Source organism: Mastomys coucha, unplaced genomic scaffold, assembly GCF_008632895.1.
Source record: "Mastomys coucha isolate ucsf_1 unplaced genomic scaffold, UCSF_Mcou_1 pScaffold21, whole genome shotgun sequence".
Taxonomy (NCBI): Eukaryota; Metazoa; Chordata; class Mammalia; order Rodentia; family Muridae; genus Mastomys; species Mastomys coucha.
In genome coordinates, this window is record NW_022196904.1 from 95525837 (window position 1) to 95543147 (window position 17311).

At 37.6% G+C, this 17311-nt stretch overlaps 2 protein-coding genes across 2 annotated transcripts; both read right to left on the minus strand.

The window, feature by feature from the left end:
- Nucleotides 1-5935: 5935 nt before the first annotated feature.
- Nucleotides 5936-6975, minus strand: LOC116100796 (olfactory receptor 2AG2-like). Its single transcript, XM_031384528.1, has one exon. It carries the CDS (start codon nt 6955-6957, stop codon nt 6004-6006), a length of 954 nt encoding a protein of 317 aa, XP_031240388.1. The 5' UTR covers nt 6958-6975; the 3' UTR covers nt 5936-6003.
- A 9071-nt stretch (nt 6976-16046) lies between these two features.
- Nucleotides 16047-16982, minus strand: LOC116100797 (olfactory receptor 2AG1-like). Its single transcript, XM_031384529.1, has one exon. The coding sequence runs from the start codon at nt 16980-16982 to the stop codon at nt 16047-16049; it is 936 nt and encodes a 311-aa protein (XP_031240389.1).
- Between the last annotated feature and the right edge of the window lie 329 nt (nt 16983-17311).

Genomic DNA, 17311 nt, shown 5'->3' on the forward strand with positions numbered 1-17311 from the left:
TTCCACCTTTCATGGAATAGTATCCCAACCCCTTCTTAAAAGAAGCATCCAATAGAAGTATTCAGCAAAAACAATGGAAACAGGCAACCTCAGAAGGTAGGGGGTGGAGGGACCCTCTAGGATATACCAGAGAGACTGGAGGTGAGAGACTCTCAGGACACAAAGGAAGGGACCTTAGATAATATGCTCTACAGTGAGGAGAGAGAACTTCTAGAGTCCACCTCCAGTAGAAAGACAGGTCATCAAGTGGAGGTATGGGGTTGCTATTCCACAGTTAAAAACTCAGACCCAGAATTGTTCCTGTCTAAAAGAACTGCATGGACAAAAATGGAGAAGAGACTGGGAGAAAGGAGGTCCAGTGACCTCCAACTTGGGATCCAGCTCAAAGCGAGTCTCCAAGGCTTGACACTATTGCTGATGCTATGGTGTGCTTACAGACAGGAGCCTAGCATGGCTACCCTCCAACAGGCCCAACAAGCAGCTAAAAGAGTCAGATGCAGATACTTACACCCAGCCAATGGACAGAAGCAGAAGACCCCAGGGTTGAATTAAGGAAATCTGGAAGAAGCTTAGGAGAGTGACCCTATAGGAAGACTAGCAGTTTCAACTAACTTGGACTCCTGAGATATTGAGACACCAACCAGGCAGCATACATGAACTGGTCTATGGCCCCCAAAACATATACAGCCAAGGACTGCCTGGCTGGCCTTAATGAGAGAAGATACACCTAACCCTTGAGTGACTTGAGGTCCCAGGGAATGGGGAGGTCTGATGAGGGGTAGGGCAATGGGGATATCTTCTTGGAAATGGGGGGAAGGAATGGGATGAGGAAAAGTCAGAGGGCTGACTGGGGGAGATAATGACTGGATTATAAAAATATTTTAAAAAAGAATTGTGGAGTCACAATCCTTCACATGATTACTGGTCTATCACTCAACTAAACCATTGATCTAATCTGAGACTACTTGAAGTCTGAACTCAGAGATCCAATCACACAACCCCAGGCCCAAGAGCAGCTGGAGACTGAATCCTAAAACCCAGTGACATCCAAAAGTGAGAACCAAGCATCATTCTTCTGGTTCACAAACTGTCAGATTAGATAAAAACAACCAGAAAATGAAACACCCACCCAGCAAAGTGGAGACCAGGTGCCTACACCAAGAAAACCACAAATACCTTAGTTCCAGATGCCTAAATAACAGCACAAAACACAATATGAACAACTAAGACAACATAATTGCGACAATCCCCAAGATAAGCAGTTGGGCTGAAGCACAAGGGAAAGGGTTCAAGCTAGCACTTATAAATGTGTTCAAGGCCCTAAAGGGGTTAAATAAACATGTTAATGAAGACTGTGAAAACAAACACTTGAGTGAAATACTGAAAACATTTGGAGATGTAAATGTAAAACTAAAGTCACAAAGAAAACCCAGTCTGAAGTACAATGTGAAATAACAAACCCAGGAATGCAACAAAAGGCTTAGAGTTAAATCTCACTAACATATTATGTGACATGGAAAGGAGAAATTTAGATATTGAAGACAAAACAGAATAAGTGGATAGCCCATCCAAAGATATATCAAATCTAAAAATATCCTGACACAAAATGTTCAGGAAATTTGGAACACATGAAGAGACTATGAATAATGTGTATAGAGGAAGGAGAAGAAACCCAGGTCTAAGGTACATAAATTGATTTTAACAAAATAATAGAATAAAATAGCTTCTTCATTAAGGGGAGGACTCCATGTCCACTTTTCCCCTCCCAGTGCTGTGACCATATCTGGCTTTAACCTGTGCAGATCTTGGACATGTTGCCACAGTTTGTGTTAGTGTATATGTACATCACTCTCCTGTTATGTCTGGAAGACACCATTTGCTTCGAGTCATGCATCATCTCTGACTCTACATTCTTCCCCCCTATTCTTCTACATAGATCCCTGAGTCTTAAGGGTAAGATTTAATGGAGACATTCCATTTAGAGCTGAGTGTTACAATGTATCGTACTTTCTTCACATTCTCCAAATTTGTTTCTCTGTGTTAATTCTCATCTACTTCCAGAAGGAGCTTCTCTGATGTGTGTTGAGAATGGCAGTATGTGATTGGGAATTCAAGTAGCTCTGTCAATGTGAGCATGGGCATTAGACCATCCATAGGAGCATGGCTAACTTACAAGTGAACAAATTTACAAATAGTAATGGCGTTCTCCCTAAAGAAGCAGTCATCATTTTTAAATTGTCAAGAAAACAAGGTATATTATCATTTTTCTATTTTTCAGATTTCAAGTATCATCAGTTATGGATGGAGACTCATGAGTTCTTTTTTCATCCTTGTTGAAACCCTGGCAGTCTTAATCTTGTCAAATGTTTCACAGAAACACCATAGCTTCTGTGACTTCATGGGTACAATGGTTGTAACAGATCCAGAGTTATCAGTAAAGCCCCAGTGGCAATCAACACAGCACTCAGTGTACTGCCCTTGATCACCCTAAGGATATGGTAAGCCCTTACTGCTGAAGACAATACACACTCTGCATGTAGTTCATATAGGAATCAATACAAAACTGACTAATAATCTCCCCTGCCTCTCTTTCTACCATCTAGCTTTCAGCTTCAGGGGTGCTGTGAAGACAATTCAAAGAGAAAAGGGTTTGCTAATGGCTGAACACTAGATACTACAATGTCAGACAAAAAGTGGCTAGTAGTACATGGCTATTATGGGTTAGCCAACTTATTTCTGACTGGTATGAGAAACTTATTTTCTAAGAAGAAGAAATGAATATAGAGATTCATAATTAATCAAAGTATTGACTATAGTCTATAATTGCTTAGTCCTAAGTGGGGCATCTCCAGTGTTTGCAGAACATTCAGAAAGAGGACACTAAAAACATATAAGAACCAGAGGGTGGGCAGAGATATTCTTTACTTCAATGTTGGTAGACACTTTATCTGTTGTAACATCTAATCAATATAATGTCATTTGCATTTCCCTGGTAACAAAAGATGTTGAACATTAGTTATCCTGAAACAATAGTTCACAGAAGGGTTCAATCTTTTCTAAAAAGGATAGTGGAGAAAGAAAACAAGCTGATAAAGCCCTTCCTCTCCCAAGGATCCTGTCCTAGATACCAGATAATCATCTGTATCCATCTCCTACATTGATTTCTGGAAATGGTAATGACTGGGAGATCATTTGGCCCATGATACAAGGAACAGTCCTGTAGCACTCCGCCAGAAGAAACACCTCCTCTTTCTTTGGCATCTGACTCCTTCAGCTCCAAAAGTAACCTCAGCATACTTGATGTCTTGAGATTCCCTTTTGCTTTTGGGAATAGAAAGGCTCTGTTTTGATACAGGTTATATGTGGAACTGTATGCCTTGAGAGAAAGTAACAAAAGTTAACGGCTCTGCCTCTCCTAAGGCTTCAGACCTCATTCATTTTCATCTATATTCTAGACATCTTGTACAAGAAGCCACCTTGCAAATTTGGGGACATTTTTAGTATTCTTTCCCTCTGTCTAGGCCCCAAGTGCTAGAATTCTTGATATTGCTTTCCTGGAAAAATCATTAGTGCTTACATTTTGTTTGGCTGAATTATTCTTGATTCTTGAAATCTAACATTGAATTCAAAATTAATAGTATTTCAAAACAGAGCTATATACTGTTGGTTGAAGTTTGTACCCTGTACATATTTGTATGATATTGACAGTATCACAGACAAGCCAAATGAAATTAAAAATTTAAACATATTCAGCAATGACATGGATAAAAGTACCATCATATTTTTATGATTCAACCCCGAGATCACAATCTAAAATAAGTAAAGTGAAATTTACTACGCAATAGGCACACAAAGACAAACAAATGCATGTGAGCACACATATAGACCACACTGGGATATTGTCATTGCTTGTGATTGTCTACAGTAAATAGATAGTAAACACTATTACTAAATAGGCTGATAGTAAACCTTATTACTAAAGACACTGCATGAGTTAGTTGTAGGACTCAGATAAATCAAAGAACTGTTTAGGAAAATCTCTCCCTGTTGGTTGACTTTTGTAGTGCTAGAAGGTACTATGTAACCTGGTGATAGAAAAAAATTATTAGTGGTCTCGTCCTGCTCTGGAACCTATATGCTACAATAAAGATTTGTCAGGGACTATATGCCTGCTGGAAAAATTGTTCCAATACTATTTATGGGTGGTAACTAACTCATTTCTTGATTGAGTATGAAGTCTACTCCACAGGAAAACAACTCATTCTTTGTGTTGTAAGCATTGTCAAATCCATGTCTAGGGAAATTATAGCCTCCAAGAGAAAGCATATTGACAATATGTTTCCAAAGGTTGTGTCAAATTACCTTCTATATATTTATTTTATATTCTTGGTTTTGTGCAGCTCTCAGCTTTCATCAGAGTCTTCTTACTGTGGAGGGTAATGGTTAATGCAGAGACTTTAACTGTCCAAAGTGCTGTGAATAAGCAGCTGTGAATGCTCAGGTAAAGATGTTACATCTCTATCAATCTTTCCACTTTAGGCTCAGGAACATCAAAGAGAAGGGGGTGAAAATAATGGAAGCCGGAGGATGAAAGAGTACTCTGAAAGTCTGGCTCTACACAAGGCATGCCTGTAGCACACATGAACTCACTGCAGCTGTGATTGCCAGCATAGCTCTACACACGATTTCTTCAGCTAAAAATTCCGCCATGGGGTGGGGAAGGGTTTTTTATTCCAAACCTGAGCTGAGAAATGGCTGCCAAAGAAGGGAGGAGAGTCATGTTTCTTCGGTGGGTAGTGATAGATAGGTTGTCCATGTCTCAGTGGATGAGTCCCTCACCCATGTACATATAGGTAGCACTAATTGCACTCACTGTGTTTGTATGGGAAAAAGGAGGACATGAAGTTGGGAAGTAGATGTGTTGAGTAGCCAGGAATCATAGGATAGGTGTGAGGTCTGTATGGCAAAGATACATTGTATTGATGTATAAAATTTCAAACACTAGAAATGATAAGACATGAATAAACAAGAAACAAAAGAAACAAAAATTCATTTAAAGTATAACATTTTTAAATAAAGAAGAAAATTATCATTTATTCTATTGTCCAAGTTTCAAATAATTTTTAGACAAGGTTCTACTATGAAACTGTGTTTAATCCTGTTTTGTGCTCACAGAAACCAGCTTGCTTCCTGATTACTGGGATTAAAGAGATACACTGTCAAGCCTGTCCAAATTTATCTTTAACTGATACAAAATTGTACATACATCAGGTACTATATGATATTATTAGACATGTGTACATTGTGAAATGTCTAAACTAGGTAAATAATAGACCCTTAGTAGTTTCTGAGATATTTAAACACATACTTAGAAAAAATAATGCAAAGTATATATTTATTTTGCTCTTTGTTTAATTACATACAGAATAGCAGCATGCATTTTCTTTGAATTTCCATCACTGAGGAGAGAGAGGTGGGGGAAGATTTCTCTCCTTTCCCCCAAACCCATGGCATCAGTCAGAGCATCCATAAATGCTGTTGCTTACAAAATTGGAATTAGACAAATCTATTGCTTTTAGTATTACATTTAACTGACTTTATATGATCTAAATTTTTGTAAACCCAAATCATCCCCTCCTAATAATTGAGTCACCACTTGAAGTTATTTTCTATAGTTCTTGATTGAATGTAATGTAAAATTTCAGGGTTCAGATCTAGAAAGTACTGCCCGTAGAGTTTTTAGCATTATTAGAAAATAAAGACATAGAAGAGAAACCCTAAAGAGTATGAATCTTATCCTATTAAACACCTTGAGAAGAGAATTTTTAAAAGTTATTTAATGGATTCTTGCATTACAATCAAAAGATACATGATTTTACAATGATTACAATCAATCACAAGATACATGATTTTAGTGTCCAGTTTTATTTTTTTCAAGAGTATTTCAGAGCAGAAGTCTTCTGATGAAGAGGAGTAATTAAATTCAGAAGAAAGATCCTGGGACTACCTTGAATGTATGGGATGATGGCAACAAGTATTTCCCAGGACTCTCCTCAGAGCCCCAGTCACTTCCTTATTCCTCAGGCTGTAGATGAGTGGGTTTAGCGCTGGGGTGACAATTGTGTAGAAAACAGAAAGGATATTGTCTTGCTTGGGATTGTGGTAGGAACTTGGTAGGAAATACATGACTGTGAGAGCCCCATAGTACATGCCCACAACAGTCATGTGTGAAGAGCAGGTAACAAGGGCTTTCTTCCTACTCTCATTTGAGGGCATGTGGAGAACAGTGAACAAAATCCGTGCATAAGAGAAAAATATGGCAGTAAGTGGGAGAATTAACATGAGCACACCTACCAAATAAACCACAAGCTTATAACTAGAGGTGTCTGCGCAGGCCAACTCCAGCAAGGGAGGGATCTCACAGAAGAGGTGTCTGATCTGCCTCGATTTGCAGAAAGGATATTGCATGGTGTTGAGGGTAAATCCCAGGGCCATCTGGATTGCCAGGATCCACGATGCAGTCACCATGAGCCAGCAGACTCTTGGACTCATGAGGATCATGTAGTTCAAAGGATGACAAATGGCCACATACCTGTCATAGGCCATAAAAGCCAGAAGAAGGTCCTCTGAACCACCCAGTACCAATTCAATGAACATCTGAAGGGCACAGCCTCCAAAGGAGATAGTGTTGTCTCTCAGAAGAAAATCCATGACAGCCTTGGGAGTAATGACTGATGTCAGGAGGAGGTCAATGAGAGAGAGCTGCCTAAGTAAAAGGTACATGGGTACGTGGAGCCGTGTATCTACTGTGATGACAAGGAGCAGCAGTCCATTGCTGGTCAGTGCCAGTGTGTACAGGAATGTGATTGTGGCACAGAGCAGTTCAGGATAGTCACTGCCATTCAGGATTCCTACCAAGATGAAGCCACTTCCAAAAGTTGAATTCTTGAACTCCATTTTGCCAGGTTTCTTTGGTTGCCTAGAAAAAGGTAGTTTGGTGAATTTTTGTTAATATCAACTCTAGTTTGGATTATCAGAAACCTTTTATGACACCAACATGACTCCAACAAGATGAGAGCTTTCATTCTTTATTTACAAGTTTCTTGCAATTTATTGTATTTGATAAAATTTCTGAAGACAAATATTGATATTACTGACTGGGAAATGATACTCAGCTCTACATTATAACACTATAATCTTTACCAGTCCTAATTGATTATCTACTGACACACACAGACACACACACACGTATATGTATATGTATGTAGTATATGTATATATATGTTGATATATCAAACCTAAAATAGTGAGACTGAAAAGAATTCAGAGCAACAGTGGATCTAATACTGGAGTTTAAATCTTTAGGGACTCATTTACGCTCTACGTATTACCATTGGATGCTTAGACTTAGAGGGCTTCATGTTACATTAAGTGAGAGACAAATTCCTTACCTCGGTTGGTGAGAAGCCTAGCTGCCTGACCAAACCACCTTCTTTTTGGTTGCTTAAACAGTGGCTATTGCAATCCAAATAGGGAGAGCAGGTGTGGCTTTTTTTCAGCAGTGATTAATTGGTTTGTTTCCTAAGTTCATGATGTGCAACCAGGGTCTATCAAATGGGTTCTTCCTTTCACCTACAGTTGTGTCCTAGAAGTAGCAGTGCCGGCATCTACACAGCTATCAGCCTTTGGTTAGTTTCTTATGGAGTGAGATAGTGTCTTTTCTGGTGCCATTCTACAGGGAATTGGTAGAAACAGCTTCTATTTGACTGGTTGCATGGGTGGAGCCCCTCTGGCTTCTTGTCACTTTTCAGATTGCTCTTGTATCCTGATGCTCAAGTTTCTTCTGCTGTCTGTGAGCAAAAATTGAAGTTACAGAAGGGAAGTAGAGATTCAAAAGGTTGATGACAGGGCCTCTTTGCTCTCCATCTGAATGTCCCTGGGTCCAGAGTAAGCCAGGGCCTCACCCAGAAACACTGTGCTTTGTCTTCTGATCTCATACTCTCCTCATCATTTTCTTCTCTTGTGCTTATCTTCAGAGGGACTTATCTCCCAGCTGAAAAGCACCCCCTGGAAATGTTGGCCTAGAAAGTAGTAAGTTAATGAATCCTCTTGGGTTTGTTTCTTGGCTTGCTTTCCTGATGTCTTCTGTCACTTAGCTAGTTCTTAAGACCTAGGTTTCTCTCACCCTTGAACTTGGGTTCTACCTTCCTCAGCTTTTCAAGCAGTGAGATAATAGCTGTACACTATCAGGCTTTCATAGATCCCATGCAACCAAAGAAGAAATATTGATAAGCCATGTTTACATTTCTAGCTGCAAGACAGGCAGGGGTTTCTTGAGAGCACAGTGTAGAAGAAATGGGACAGAAAATCAGGAACACTGATTGTATAATTGCGGGGAGATTGTATATCTGCATGCAATACTTGCCTGACAATAAAACCTATCATTTTAAATAGCTAATACATGCAAATAAAACTTTGGCAGTTAAAGTAGTTTAATATGACAAATAACTAATCTGACAAAATTTACTAATACATACAGTATTGCAGATATTTCTTAAAACTGTTCTCAGAGAAGAATAAAAGACTCCTAAGCAGATGAGAAGAACTTTCTAACAGGAAAAATTCACCAAGCTAAATGACTGACCACACCTGAACAGAGTAATGAAAAAGAAATGTGGATTGTGTACTGAGGACAAGCAGTAAGCATGGAATTGTCATGGTATTCTACAAATTCTAATAATCACAGCAGAGAGAGACTAACATACATCTTTTTCCTCATATTGAGGTGGTTCCAAAAGAAGGAAATTGCTGGGGAACACATGTGAATTTATTAAGCAAATATACCAACAGATGAAAGAGGAAAGGACTTGGCTTCCTGCTTAACACCTTGATTTTGCTGCATTCTACCCAACAAGGCAGAGAATTTCTGTCAAGTTTGTTTACCTTCTACTCAAACATGTCTGCAAAGGGGTTAAATTAATGAAAATCTCAATCTTTGCCCTCATCACAAAAACTATAGCCTTACTACATAATGTCTTCCCCAAAAGATAAGAAAGACACAGAAACATCTTTGTTTCAAACTTATCAATAAATACAGAAGACAGAAACAAACACAGGACAAAAGACCCTTTTGTTCATTTTAGTTATTTATAGTTAAAGTTGAATAAGTAGTGATCTTTTGTTTTTTGATCTCTATAAATTGATTTATCAGTAAGTTTTACAAAACTGCTATAAATGAAAAAAGCAACACAAACTTGACTTAATATGTTCCAATTGATATGACAATGACATGACTCTTATGAGTGTGGTGTAACCAACTGATTTCTAATTGGATTTGAGTTCCACACCACATGATGAGGTCCATACCTAGTGACATAAATTTGGTGAAAGTCAGAAACAATATCTTATACATCTTTGGGAACATTGTCATGATCTGGTATGTGTAGTGGACAAGATTAGCAAGTGATGAACTGAAAGTACATTTATATGTTTGAAATTCTCATTTTCACATCTCATATCAAGAGATGTGATAAGACAAATGTAAACTGATTATTCACATATTCAGGCTTTCTCATCACAAATTTATAAGTATTATATTAACCTTTCAAGCTGGAAATGATCAAAGCAACATGCCTGAATAAGAAGAAAGGAGTCTATGCCAGTAGCCTGGGAAGGAGCTTCCACGTCCAGAAAGAGACAGGGACTCGCAAAAGTTAATGGAGTGAAGGGAAAGAGGAGGAAAGCTGGTAACTGAGAGGAAAGAAGAGAGGGATGGTAAAGATAAGGGAGGATGCTCGTCAGTGTCAGTGTTACTAAAAGGAAAGAAGAGAGGGATGGTAAAGATAAGAGAGGATGCTCATCAGTGTCAGTGTTACTAAAAGGAAAGAAGAGAGGGATGGTAAAGATAAGAGAGGATGCTTGTCAGTGTCAGTGTTACTAAAAGGAAAGAAGAGAGGGATGGTAAAGATAAGGGAGGATGCTCGTCAGTGTCAGTGTTACTAAAAGGAAAGAAGAGAGGGATGGTAAAGATAAGGGAGGATGCTCATCAGTGTCAGTGTTACTAAAAGGAAAGAAGAGAGGGATGGCAAAGATAAGAGAGGATGCTCATCAGTGTCAGTGTTACTAAAAGGTTAAAGGGAAATGATAAAAAAAATTCCTAGTCTATATAACATACAAACTACTTTGGCAATTAACAGGCCTACAGATGAGAACAGGGCTTGTTTGAGATTGAGTATACCCAGCAGATAGAAAGTGGATAAAGAAATCCTCTTTGAAAAAAAAAAGAAAGATATGGCAGGTATTGAAGGGGGAGGGGTGTCTCTGGGAGGAGTTGGGGTACAAAAGGGAAAAAAGAATGTAATGTAATTCTATTTATTTAAAATGTTTTTAAATGCTAACAAATTCAGATAAATTGAAATTATGTATCTTTTCTTATATAAAGCAATAAAACTTAATAAAAAATTGAAAAAAATAATTTCAAGAGTTAAAAAAAAAAGAAATCCTCTTTGAGGAAAAGCTGGGTTGTTTCTAGTTTCTAGCTATTATGAATAAAGCTGCTATGAACATAGTTGGTTGAGCAACTGTCCATATGGGCTGGTGGAGCCTCTTTTTGAGTATATGCCCAGGAGTGGTTTAGCTGGGTCTCAAGATAGAACTATTCCCAGTTTTTGAGAAACCACCAAATTGATTCCTAGAGTGGTTGTACAAGCTTTCACTCCTAGCAATGGAAGAGTATTCCCTTTGTTCTGCATCCTCACTAGCATGTGGTAAAGAATGGGAAATAAAATGTGATTCATTTACATAATTGAATATGACTCAGCTATTAAAAACAAAAATATCATGAATTTTGCAGCCAAATGGATGGAACTAGAAAATATCATCCTGAGTGAGGTGGTTCAGACCCAAAAGGACATGCATGATATATACTCACTTACAAGTGGATATTAGCTATAAAGTCTAAGATAACTATACTACAATTCACAGACCCAAAGAAACCAAATGACAAGGAGCTTCCACTTAAGTCTTTCTCAGAAAGGGAAATGAAACAGATATTAGAGGTGGATAGAGAGAGGGAACTGGGTAGGAGAGGGGATGAGGAGTTGAATTGGACAGGAGGATCAAGTATAGAGAGAGCAGGGAAGAGAGAATTGAAATTGGTAGTGTGTCAGGATGGGGCGGGGGGGATATCTCTAGAATGTGCCTGAGACATGGGGGAGAGTCCTGGGAATCTATGGGGGTGACTCTAGCTGAAACTAGAAGAGTTTATCTAAAAGAGAAGGAGTGTGTGGCAGGCCTTTTCTGTGATGGGAAATCATATTATAATTTATTCAGTTGTACAAAACAACTGAAGAAAACATCTCAGGAAGAAATTATTGTTAAGGAACAAAATTTGGGGAAGATCAGTGAATTTGGGATGAGTAAAATTACCCTAAGCTGTTCAAGTATGGATAGATGAGGGTGGGTGGGAGATTGAGAGAGGGGAAGGGAGTTTGTGGCTGAATGTTCTATGTTAACTGAAGTGTGAAACAATGTTATAAAACGAAACCAAAGGTATGACAGTGTGACATATTATAAAACGGAGAGCATTAGTGGGTTTTAGAAGTATGACAGAATTTATTGCTTTGGTAGGCAAGGTTTAACACTGTAAAAAAAAAGCCTGCATTGCAAATTAATTTATATTCTCAACATACTCATGATTATATTGCCACTGTGTTTATATTGTGGGCAATAAAATTAAATATATTTATAAAAAATAACAGTCTAGAAGGAAGCCATTGAAGAACACTCTTAGAAATTGTGATAAAGATGCTGCCACAATTGGTGGTTTCTGTCAGGGGTGCAGGTGAGGATTCCACAGCCTGGCTACTGAAAGTCTGACCATGCTCCAGTGGGTATATGGGCAATACAAATTGGACTTGTCTTCTTTGTTGTCCTCCTCCTTTTCTTCCTTCTCCTTCTCTTCTTCTTCCTCTTCTTCCTCCTTCTCTTCTTTCTTTTTTAAGAGGAGATCACCATAGTGGAAAGGGGATAGGCCTGGGAAGACTGGGAACTGAGCGTGATCAGGGTGCATGTTGTGAAACTTTCAAATAACCAATAGTGGTAGAGCACACCTTTAATCCCAGCACTGAAGAGGCAGAAGCAGATGTGGAGGCAGAGGCAGGTAGATCTCTGTGAGTTCAAGGCCAGCCTTGTCTACAGAATGAGTTCTAGAGCAGCCAGGGGTACATAGTGATACCTTATCTCAAAAAGAAAGAGAAGAAAAGAAAGAAGAGGAGGGAGAGGAGGAGGAGGAAAGAAGAGAGGAAGAAGATTCTAGATCTATAGAAACTCTCTTTAAACATGCAACTGTAGTCTAGTAGGTAACTCAAGTGGGAAATGGAAAGATTATTTACAAAGAAGACTAAGAAGAAGGTGGCAACTGAAAAAAATAATACATGGAAGTCCACAGTTTTTTTTAAAAAAGATTTATTTATTTTCATTTAATGTCAGCCAGTGCTTTTCTGAATGTATATATGTGCAACATGTGCATGCATCGTGCTCAGGGATGCCGGAAGAGAGTATTGGATGCCCTTTAACTGGAGTTACAGCTTACTGTGAGCTGCCTTGTAACTGATGGAAACAGAACATGAGTCTTCTGTAAAAGTCACAGGTGCTCTTAACCACCGAGCAGTCTTTCTAGCTTCATTCTCACAGTTTTTACACATTAGATTAAATTATACATTTACAAATTAGATTATAAAAATAAATGAAAATTATAAAATAAACCAGAAACCTATAAAATACAAAAATTCTTCCTAAATAAATCATGGAAAATAATTATTTAAGAATAAAATATCATTAGAAGAAAATATAAAACTAAACTTATTTCCTTGTTTAAAGGGGGGAGGGGACAGCGGATTGTTTTAGTTTTTTTTTTAATTTTATTTTTTTCTTATTTTATTTTCTTTTTCTTTTATCTTTTGGAGGGGAACCTGGGAAAGGAAATATTGTAAATAAAGAAAACATCTAATAAAAAAGGAAATAAATAAATAAATATGATATAAAATGTTTCAATTATAAATATTAAAAAGTTAAATTACAAATTAAAAGAAATTATTACTATAGTTATAATGAAGTGTTTATTTCCTGAATATTAAAAAGCTAAATATATAAATGAAAAAGCTATAATTATGCAAATTAAATTAAGGGATTTAAATGTTATAATGAATACATAGGTAAAACTTCTATGTAAAATTAAATTAAAAATGTCTAGCATTTTAGAAAAACATTTTCTTTTAATATAAAGAGCATGCAGTTGATTTTAACCTTAATTTAATAACTCTATTCATAAGGAATATTAGTTACATACCTAAGACAGTGACTTATTAATATGAACACATACAAGCACATACATAAAACACCATTACTTGTCTAGTAGTGATAATATAGTGTGCTACATTACAAACATCTGAGTGATGTTATAGGCTACAACTTATAATTTCCAGGGCAATTTTGTCTTAGAACTGTTGAGATAGATGATATAATTATCACATTCTAGATATCTAGTTGGAAGTGATTGTATGTGTTGTCTTAGTCCTAACAGTAAGGCTTTAAAATAAGTGTTGAATTACTGGAAATTTATAGCTTTTAGACCTTGGTTCAGAAAGGCTACATTCACAGTAAAAGTTAACAGGAAGATGAGACACACTGAAGTCCAACTCTTGTGATCTCTCAGACACCTGAGCCCCTCCACCATTGCTTTGTAAGGCTACCATACAGCCTACCTTACAGTACCTGTAAGTCTAAAATAAGGAGAAAAACACCCCTGTGTGCCTCCATCAGATGAAGCAAACTTCTACATGAGTACCCCATAAAGTGAGTGCCTATATCAAAAATGAAAGAATATCCACTAACTGTACATAAGGATTACCTCTGGGATTTAACATGAACTTGATTTATTTCTAGTACACTGAATCTATTAATTTTAGAAAGAAATCTTTACTTATTTTATCTACTACATAAAATTCATGATATTGTATGGATTAGTGTTGTTCTGTATTATTTTTCATGTGAGTATATATATGAACAATCTTAAAATCAGATTAAATACTTATCCTCTCAAATATTTGTTATTGGTTTACAGGGAAAACTTTCAAAGTCCTGACTTTTAGGTGTTAAGAAGCACTGCACATTGTTTTTATGTATTTTCACACTATGGCGCAGCATCACATCAGAGGCTATTACTGCTACCTAACTGCAACTCTGTGCCCATTGATGATGATCAACACTGCCCTGACCCCATCCCTCACCATCACCTTTCCCCAGCGTCTGGTAAGCACTGTTCTATATTCAGTTTTAATGATAGCAACCTCTGAGTTATACATGAGCATAAAACAATTATCCAGTTTTCAAAAATGTAACATGACCTCATGTAGTACAGAATATTAAATTAACAAGAAAATAAGTTATACTGTTTATTCCTGCTATTCTTCCAATTTCAACTTATTTGTCCATTGAAGCACTTTTAAAAATTCTATTTTTCACTGAATTACAAGATACTAGATTTCCACATTTTTATACACCTTTCAACTTCCCTGTACTTCCATCTTCCTACCTCTTCTCTGCTTAAACCTTCCTCCCTCCAATATCTTATCTCTTTACCATGTTCTGCCAAATCCCATTGCTTACAGGTAGTCTCCCAATGCCCCCTCCTTTCTAGTTTCCCAGTTCTATAAATACTCTAGGTTAACACATGAACATGAACAAAGGATTTAGAGCTAGGATCCACAGATAAGAGAGAATACATGGTCTTTGTTTTTTTGTATCTGTGTTACCACATTGGTATAATTATTTTTGTTTACAGTTCCATAAATTTAATTACAATATACATTATTTCATTTTTCTTTTCAGCTAAACAAACTTCTGTAGTGTATGTGTCCTAAATTTTGAGTATCCATTCATCCATTAATGGACATCTTCAGTGATTCCATTTTCTATTTTAAATAAAGTGTCAATGAACATAAATTTTCAAGTCTTTATGATAGGATGTAGAGTCCATTAGATATATTCCCAGAAGTGCCATAACTGGGTCATATATTACTTTTATGTCAAGCTTTTGGAGAAATATCTAGACTTATTTCCATAGAGACCACATTCACTAACATTTCCTCCTTACTGTGTAGTGTCCCTCACACCACATCCATGGCAGTGTTTGTTGTCATTTCCCAAAAATGCTAATTCTAGCCAGGGATTTATGGATACAAAACTACAGAAATTATGCATATTTATGAGTAACAGATGATGGCTTTACACATGTATACATTGTACAATGTTTAAGGTAGATGCACATATTAAGCATATGGAACCTAGGCAGGTTTTGAGATATTTCAAGACATGTTAGAAAAAATTGAAAAAGCACTGATTTTTATCATAGGATAGAAGTATAAATATTTGGTTCAGTTTAGTTTCCATCATTGAAAATAAAATGAAGAAAGGAAAAATATATTATACACACACACACACACACACACACACACACACTCACACATACATACACACAAACATGAACACACCATAATTCATGGATAGCACCTGTCAAACCAGAAGGCTGATGCTAACTCAACATTCAACAAAACTGTAACTAATTATTTTTTTTTACTAAAACCTTATAAAAAACTCAAAAATCTCCCCCGATTTATGTGTGAATCACATAGTTGGAGTATAATCTGATTCTCACTTATTACAATTATACTTTATTATCTACAAAAGTTTCCAATTTCCAATGTAAAATGACTTTAGAACAACATCTAAATGCCATCTACCACCTGGACATGAACCTTGTCTTTGTGTCCATATATAACAAATCACCAGATTCTCCAACATCTCCTGAAAAAGTTCACAAAGCGTTTCCAAAGGATGCCATACTTTCTTGCTATTCCACACTTCTCTACCAAAAGACATGCTTCTTACTCTAGGATTTAGCAGAAACCTTTCATTCACACCAGAATTCTGACTTTCTGAAAGAATTAAGTATAAAGGGTAACTACTAGAACTACCTAGAGGTTGGGCTATGCTGACAATCGTTTTCCCAGGACTCTCTTCAACGCTCCAGTGACTTCTTTATTCCTCAGGCTATAGATGAGGGGATTCAGAGCCGGAGTGACAATTGTGTAGAAAACTGAGCTGATATTGTCTTGTTTGGGGCTGTGGAAGGGACTGGGTAGAACATACATGAAGGAAGCACCCCCATACCACATCCCAACCACAGTCAGGTGGGAAGAGCAGGTGACAAGGGCTTTCTTCCTGCCCTCATTTGAGGGCATATTGAGCACAGTGAACAGAATTAGTGAGTAGGAGGCCAGGATGGCAGTTAGAGGAAGAATTAGCACAATAACCCCCATTAAATAAACCATGAGTTCATATGTGGAGGTGTCTGCACAGGCTAGCTTCAGCAATGGAGGGATCTCACAGAACAGGTGATTGATCTGATGGTTTTTGCAGAAGGAATACTGCATTGTGTAGATGCTATATCCTAGAGCACTGAGGGATGCCAGGATCCACGATGTGGCTATCATGAGCCAGCAGACTTTGTGACTCATTAAGATTGTATAGTTCAGAGGTTGACAAATGGCCACATACCTGTCATAGGCCATAAAGGCCAGAAGAAGATCCTCTGCACTACCCATTGCCAGTTCTAGAAACATCTGAAGGGCACAGCCCCCAAAGGAGATGGTGTTGTCTTTGAGGAGAAAATCCACAACAGCCTTGGGAGTGATAACTGATGTAAGAAGGAGGTCCATGAGAGAAAGCTGTCCAAGTAGAAGATACATGGGCACGTGAAGCCGGGCATCCATGGTGATGACTAGAAGCAGCAGCCCGTTGCTGGTCAGGGCTAAGAAGTATAGAGCTGTAATTGCGGCACAGAGCAGTTCAGGAGAGCTACTGCCATCCAGAATCCCCACCAAGATGAAGCCACTTCCCGATGTCGAGTTCCAGACCTCCATTCTGTGTTGTCTGCTTACCTGCCTAGAAGTAGATGGCTCAGGCTCAGTGAACTTGTACTAAAATGGGCCCTAATTCTGTGACATTAGAAGTCCCTTAGGATTCCCAACATGGATTCCTATATTTTTTAGACAAGTGAATAGCTCTGCTTCTTAATTTTCAAATTTCTCATTCTTTTATAATTCTTTTTGAATTTTTGTACATATTTTTTGAGAATTTCATACATGAGTACTGTATTTACTCCCATTCTTTCTGACCCTCAACTTCTCCCATGTCCCCTACTCTCTTAAATTCATGAACTCTTATTCTCTGTTATTGTTACATATGTATG